Below are 7,907 nucleotides of genomic sequence, written 5' to 3'. Positions count from 1 at the left end.
ACTATCACGCAATTGGGGACGGAACCCCTGTTATTCTACTATTGCAAATAGACCACCTGTAAACTTTTTTTTGACTCTCTTCCTCACAAGGGTAAAAGAGTTAAACAAATTCACTCTGGGAGGCTATGTGCAACAACATAATTATTGGGGGTTCATCCATAATTAACCCTTCATTAAAGATGGCTTTACAAATCTTTTATACATCCCATCCTATGAGTGTTGTTACAAGAAAATCGATAACAGTCCTTATAGATGATTTTAACTGTCTCATTCGAAGGAGGTGTATGTCAAGAAAATATGGAGGCATTAAAGATGAATACATGGTTAAAATATGGAGGCATTAAAGATGAATACATGGTTAACTACATTAGATTCATGTCCATAGTATTAGCTCATGCAAAAAGTGGTTCGAGCCTATTAGCCGATTGAGTACTTCAAGGTGATTTGTATTAGTAAAAAACATTGATATGCAAGAATTACAACGTGAATCTGCTGTGAAAAGTCTCTTAAGTGCAGTAATTTTATTTACTGTAAAAAATAGCTAATTCTTGGAATAAGATGAATATTTGAACTAAATTGCCATATATTCTCCTTTGAGACAGACTACAGGTTCTCTGTACTTCTGGGCTGCTCATTTGGCTGGTCCAGTCTGGGGTCCATTTGCATCATGGTGCTGTGCTTGGCTCGAGACAATTGGCCTTGTTGCTGGCATTGGAACACAGGTATCATCTCTTCTTCAAGTGAGAGATAAAAGTTTATTGATGATTGTTCAAAAGTAGTTTGTATAATGCTTCATTATAATGCTCATATTTCTTTAGGTTGTAAAACCAAAAAAAGTTTCTTTTCCTTTTAACAAAATATATTCAAGGTTCTTAAACAAGGAGCACTTTTGTTACTTGTTAATCTTTGGTGGCACAGAACTACTTGTTATATTTAGGGTTAAATGCACATACATTTTCTATACTATTCTTTTAGCATTTGCACTCCCTGAAGTCCAAAGAACATTATTTCTCAAAGTCATGTTAAGAAGCAGCTAGTGTAAGTGTAAATAATTTTTTTATAAGGAATAAGTGACTATACCACCATAGCAGAGGCGGATCTAGAAAATTTTTGTTGGAAGGGCGGACAACATATGCCTATTTACCTAAAAATCAAAATATTGTGAACATGTGGTGGGCCACACCCACGAGGACACGGGAGCAGTAGTTTCGGGCCCACCCGAAACACATGTGCAGCGAGGCACATGTGCATGCAGGTTTTGTTAAGGCCCAGTTCGGACGTATAAAAAGGAACGCCTTCTTTTAGGGTTTTGTGGGGGAAAACGCAGAGGAAGAAAAGAGGGTTAGGCGGTTTTTTTTGAGATAAAAAGCATAGTCTTTTCAGATCTAGAAAAGAGAGATCTTGAGAAGAGATAAAAGGAGAGAGTTTTTGAGAGATTTTACAAAAGAGAGGTCAATTTCTTTTGAGTAAAAATCAAATTTTTTTTGAGACGAGCTTGTGGATTGTACAAGTCGTCGATATTCTCATTCATAGTGGAATCTCCCCTCCCCCTTACCCGAGGACGTAGGCAAGTTTGCCGAACCATGTAAATCTCGTGTCTTTACTATTTTCTGGATGTTGGCTATTGCTTGAAGGTTCCATCGACAAGTCAGTCCTAGAATTGATGAGAGGAAGAGTATATATTTTACTTTGTTGAGATATTTTATTTTCTATTCTTGTTTCCTTTGTGAAACGGGAATATAGAGGTTGACTTGAGTTTTTGTGAAAATAAAAGGTAGGGCTTTCTCTCGGGTTATATCGCTTCTGTGGCGTGAGGGCGTGACTCTGCGCCCAACAAGTATAATATTATAAAACTATAGTATTTGATGTGAATGTACTTAGGCATGTTTTATTGCTGAAAATATAAGTGGGCTTTTACTTTCTAATGACTTAACTTAATTGTTATTAAATTCTTTAGTTTTTTAATGCCTTGGGTGATTTTTCTTTTTCTTTTTCTTTTGTTGTGGGGTGGTATATAAAAATTACACGGCAATGCATGTAAATTTGTAAATGTCTAAGGGTGCAACTGCACCTGTAGCTAGGCTATGGATCTGCCCCTGCACCCTAGTATAGGGGGACTTTTCACAATTAACCCCGTGTGTTACTCAGTATTGAAATAATCTTCGCAAAAGTGTGCATTGTAAGATTTGTAGGATGTAGGATCAATCACTTATATTTACCTTTCATGCCACACAAATTGTTGCGGATATTTTAATTTTCTGAGAAATAATCATATTCTTCTACTTTTAGGCTTATGCAGGATCACAAACTTTGCAAAGTATCATTTTATTATGCACCGGCACAAATAAAGGTGGAGGATACTTCGCTCCTCGTGGTGTATTTCTAGCAATGTACATTGGACTCACACTCATATGGGCATTCCTCAATACATTTGCATTAGAAGTTATTGCCTTCATTGACATAATTTCTATTTGGTGGCAGGTAATCTTCTACCTATTGGAGGAATACAACATTTATTTAGTTGACAGTTTAATTATATGAGCGTCTCTTTGCGCCTAATGCACAAAGTTATTTAGTAGTTAGCCAAGGGCAGAAGGATTTAGGATAAGATGTTTTATGTGCGTTAAATATGACAAAACATGTTAATGGACGTAAAGAGACATGAATATAACCAAGCCTAGCAATTTGAAGTTAAAGTTCAGTGGTTTCTTTTTCTTTTCTCAATCCTTTACTTAATGTTAAAACATCAACAGCTTATTCTAGAATATGCAAATTATGTGTCAAAGGGTTTCCAAATGTATGGCACATAACTGCATTCCGAAGATATATGTATAATAGTTTCTTCATGGACACCACAAAAGCAGACAAATTATTTCCTAAATTTTATTGAGAAAAAGGCCTGAGTCTAATATTTATTGAAAATTGTTTCCTAATTATTTTTGTCAGCATATTATCCTTAATTACATCCATCAAATTCATTAACTACAAGCTCTAGAGCTTTATGGTGCCAGGGGTACCACATTTATCTGCTTCAAACAGAAATAAATATTGAAAAATCCTTAAAGCAGAAAAGTTAAGCCCATTTCATCTAAATTTATTAAGATTTGTCTGTTTTATTAGTCTCTAATATTCATCTGCTTGCAGGTTATCGGAGGCTTAATTATAGTTATCACACTTCCGTTGGTATCATTATCTACTCAACCTGCTTCATTTGTGTTCTCTCATTTTGAGACAGCACCAGATTCAACCGGAATTAGGAGCAGTGCATATGCAGCTATTTTATCATTACTTGTTAGCCAATATTCTTTATATGGATACGATGCGGCAGCACATCTAACAGAGGAAACAAGGGGTGCAGATAAAAATGGTCCAATTGCTATTCTTTCTAGTATAGGGATCATCTCAATATTTGGATGGGCTTATATTTTGGCGCTCACTTTCAGCATTCAGGTACATTAGTAACTACTATCTCGGCATTTAAATCTAAATTGGCTATTTCTAATATTGGGCGTTTTCTTTTCGCAGAATTTTGACTATCTATATGATGTTTCTAATGAGACTGCTGGAGCTTTTGTACCAGCACAGATATTATACGATGCATTTCATGGGAGATATCATAACTCTAGTGGGGCCATTATCTTGTTGTTCATCATCTGGGGTTCCTTCTTCTTTGGGGGCCTCTCAATTACTACAAGTGCAGCCAGAGTGGTATCTATCTTGCCTGACCTTAGTACTCTCATAAACTTTTGAAGAATTTATACTCTTTGAGACTACCCACAAGAAACAAACAACTGATACATGAATCCTATTCATCCATTCAGTTATGTTTATGACTATCTCCTCCATCAACACTATAATGTCCTTCTTTAGTGCTTCTAACGAAGTTCTTTAGTACCTCTCCGAACGGAGGAATTTTATAGACTTCATTGCATGGGCCCAAACCATCTCATTCGATTTTCTATTATTTTATGCTCAATAGGAGCAAACTCTAATTTTCTTCATATGCACTCATTTCTTAGTATACATCTACAAATCTGCATAACATTCTCATTTCTACTAAACTTGGATTGTGGCTTGGTAATACTTACCAATATTGCTACTTTGTAGGTTTATGCATTATCAAGGGATCAAGGAATTCCATTCTCATCCATATGGAAAAAAGTGCACCCAAAGCACAAGGTCCCTTCAAATGCAGTGTGGCTTTGTGCAGGCCTGTGCATTCTCCTTGGACTTCCTATCCTCAAACTCGACGTTGTTTTCACTGCCATCACTTCTGTATGCACAATTGGATGGGTCGGTGGCTATGCAGTTCCGATCTTTGCTAGGATGGTCATGGCTGAAAAGAATTTCAAGGCGGGCCCCTTTTATCTTGGGAGAGCAAGAAGGCCGATATGCTTGGTGGCATTTTTATGGATATGTTACACTTGCTCGGTATTTCTATTGCCTACGTCTTATCCTATAAAATGGGGTACCTTTAATTATGCGCCTGTTGCTTTGGGGGTCTGTATGAGTCTGATAATGCTGTGGTGGATTCTTGATGCAAGGAAATGGTTCAAAGGCCCAGTTAGAAACATTGATAGCCAGAATGGAAAGGTCTAATTTTATAGAAGTTATGTAACATAGATATCACTATATGTTTAAGGTTTATGATGAAGTTATATGGTTCAATTGTGTATGTATTGCTAGGATTATGATCTTAGTGGATAGTGACTCTTTTCAATCTGATTAATATACCATTGAAAATCGCAGAATTCATTTGTATCTCATCATTTTTATTGTTTGATATATTTGTAACTTTGCTGGAAAAACTGCTTGTCTGAAAGTTAAATAATTAGATTTAACTGTTCAGCAAATAATATGATGTTCATTTAATTTAATATCTCATCAATCTCAAAAGGTATTCCTCCACAGAAAAGGCCCGCTCCCTTTGTTTGCCTCCATGATTCATCTCCCTAGCCAAAAGCCATCTATAAGTTTGTCAAAAGAGCATCTATCTCATTGCGTGGGATAAATCTATCAAGATCTTTTGAGATAAGGAGTGACATATGATTCCATGAAATATTCCACTATGAAGATGCATCTAAATCCTGCTTTTGATTTTAGAATGTAGAATGATGCAATCTAGATTGGATCTAGCATTTAGTAATATCCACATACTGGTATAAGAGCCATTTATGTTTCAACTCTTGATCTCCTTCAAAACATATAGATCATGATAAAAAAATTGCTTCTTTATTTGTTAGATTAATTAAGAATTTACATTTTATGCATGTTTACATCATCTGATGTTTTTTAGGGATTTCTAGTGAGTGTGTGTGTATGTGTGTGTTTGTGTGTGTATATCATTGATATTACCATGCTAAAACTGATCTGTTAATATTATGGTTGTTGGGCACATATAGAATGTAAACCATAGAATTGGATGTTGCAATCTTTATTCTGTGTAATGAATTGGGATGTTCCTGTGCATGCATGGCAATTATGTTTATTTGATTTATATGATGAGGGGTGCATATGGCTGTATTGAATCTATGAAAGTTGATCTCTGATCAACAATTGTCTTAGAGGAAGATCAGTGGGAAACAAGATTTCATGACACATGAAGGTATATTGAGACTTCTCTGAAAAATTCTGTTAACATTAGTATGAACAAACTTCATTATTAGTCATTCTTACATCAAACTTATATACTGTTACAGAAAACTGAAATCATTATAAGCACAAGTTTCCCTATAATAGAAAGACGAGTGAGATAGTAAACAGAAGTTGTCAGCAGTGTGCTTTTGTCCTCATAGTTGATGCTGTATGAATAAATTCACGCTAGATTTTCTTCTATGGACAACAACTTGGCATGTAATACAAGATATTTGTCCTATTCATTCTTTCTACAATTGGGAAAAATTCGTGGTTTGAAATCTCAGCACGTTATCTTTTAAGCTTTGTATATTTTATGCATGTGCTTTGACTTTTTGAGCAGATACCTTTTGTGTGCTGATGAAAAGACATTTCCTCCTTAATTTGATCTGAATGAGTCAAAATTGATATGCTCCCATTTGTTTACTCCTTTTCTGTTTTCTTCCAACTTGTGCAAGGTCATTGAATCTCTCTAGTCTTCTGCACATGAGATTGCCAATACATTCAAACATGTCAATTTAATGACATGTATGGATTCATTTAGTCCATAATTGGCAGTAACTATCATAAGCAAGTAAAACATAAATAAATGTTATAATATTGTTTATATGAAGTTTGTATCCAGATGAGAGAAACTTTGGGTGGAAGTTCAGAAAAGTTGAGAACAGCGATAAGTTAAGCTGTTGTCCCTAAAGCTTGGACTTGCTTTGGCTACAAGGATTCTATTCTCCCATTCAATTTTGTTGTGGGCCATCTCCTCTTTTAAGTTCATTATTATCACATCATTTTTTAGTTGCTTCCAAATAATATTTGTCCCATTAACTATGGGCTTGTCACTTCTTCAAACTGATGCATTTATTGAACTCTATTCTACGTGACCGTTTATGTCTTGAAAATTGATGTGTGGTTTATGGGAGTTAAACTTGATTTTGAGGTGCCTTAATTGCCTTTGATGGTTGAATCTCCCATTGAGGATCTTGAGCTGTAATTTCCTACACAAGTAACAAAGGTTAGAGGCCTAGATATTGTTTCCTCTGGGGTGCCCTTCGACGCTCAAGTCAATGACTAGTCTATTAATCTAAAGAGAAAAGCAGAAGGTAGTCTTGTTAACTTTTTGTGTGTAGAATTGCGTACTTTAGAATAACAAAGATGATGCTATTTATGGGAAGTTTGCGAGGGCATTTAGGTAATTTGATTGACCAGTTGATTTCATGCTACATTGTTGCTTTACACATGTCCTTAGCTGATTGGTTGGAGGCGGACACCGTTCGAGGGTTCATTATGGTGCCTAACTATGCATTAAGTGTGATAGCGACTTGGTGGCGGAATATGGACGTTGAACTATTTAGCATTAAATGCGAACTTTGTTGACAAGACCACTAGTTATTCCTTGTTCCGGATTTTTCCCTTATCGAAACCCGACTCGAAGGTGCCCTTTGACTCGACCCGGGCTCAACTGAGGATCTTGTCTTGAAGGGTCCTTTGGTCTCGGATCCAGGTTGCACAAATGGGTCGACTAGTTATAGCCTAGACTTGGTTTGGGCATGTCAGCCATTTGTTCCATCGTACTAAGCCTGCCACGTGGCCAGTTGAAGGACATGATAATTTTCTGGGTATAACAGTGACCAAGCCATCTCCGTCAATTTTCTCTCATCTTATTCTCAACAGGAGCAACCACTAACCTCTTGAGATTGCAATTATTTCTTATTGTATCTCTTGTATAATGTTGCCATTTTAAACAATAACTTAGAAGAGTGAACGTATCATCTTTTGCTGTGCAGCCGTAGTGTTGAATGTTGACTAATCATATGGCTTTGTCAAATTTTTCTGCTCAATAGTGTTTCAGTTTTAAATCCTTAGACCAAGTGATTCCTTAAAAGATACTGACACTGAACCCCACATTTTATATTTTCTCCTACTTATTCTTACTCTATATGTATATCGAGAAAAAAAGAGAGATCCTTGAATTCCTGGAAATGGAAATGGATTCAGGAGAGAAGCGCCTCAATGAACTCGGTTACAAACAAGAGCTCAGAAGGGAAATGGTAACTAGAAACTATCATTTGCCTAAGGTATACCCTGCCAAATGTCAGCAAGTTGTGGCTAACAATTTTTTTGGTAACAGACTTTGTTCAGGACAATATCCATATGCTTTTCAACTGTGACTCTTTTTGCTGCGAGCACGCAGATGTATGGTCCTAGCTTGCTCTATGCGGGACCTGCAAGCTTAATATGGGGTTGGGTTGTCGTTTCGTTCTTCACTTGGTTTGTCG

At 36.3% G+C, this 7,907-nt stretch overlaps 2 protein-coding genes across 2 annotated transcripts in view; both read left to right on the top strand.

The window, feature by feature from the left end:
* The window catches only part of LOC109830845 (amino-acid permease BAT1 homolog), a 5,719-nt gene extending 936 nt beyond the window's left edge, over positions 1-4,783 (top strand). The window contains exons 3-7 of the mRNA XM_020398206.1: positions 603-722; positions 2,290-2,481; positions 3,145-3,450; positions 3,526-3,708; positions 4,108-4,783. Coding sequence (XP_020253795.1) covers positions 603-722; positions 2,290-2,481; positions 3,145-3,450; positions 3,526-3,708; positions 4,108-4,599 — 1,293 coding nt within the window. The 3' untranslated portion in view covers positions 4,600-4,783. The remainder of the gene's footprint in view (positions 1-602; positions 723-2,289; positions 2,482-3,144; positions 3,451-3,525; positions 3,709-4,107) is intronic.
* LOC109830299 (amino-acid permease BAT1 homolog) overlaps positions 7,318-7,907 on the top strand; it is a 10,336-nt gene continuing 9,746 nt past the window's right edge. The window contains exons 1-2 of the mRNA XM_020397528.1: positions 7,318-7,679; positions 7,760-7,907. The exon at positions 7,760-7,907 is cut by the window's right edge and continues 32 nt beyond it. Coding sequence (XP_020253117.1) covers positions 7,569-7,679; positions 7,760-7,907 — 259 coding nt within the window. The 5' untranslated portion in view covers positions 7,318-7,568. The remainder of the gene's footprint in view (positions 7,680-7,759) is intronic.

The sequence above is a fragment of the Asparagus officinalis genome, chromosome 2 (assembly GCF_001876935.1).
Source record: "Asparagus officinalis chromosome 2, Aspof.V1, whole genome shotgun sequence".
NCBI lineage: Eukaryota > Viridiplantae > Streptophyta > Magnoliopsida > Asparagales > Asparagaceae > Asparagus > Asparagus officinalis.
The sequence above is the reverse complement of the archived record's forward strand: the minus strand, read 5'-3'. Positions and strand labels throughout refer to the sequence as shown.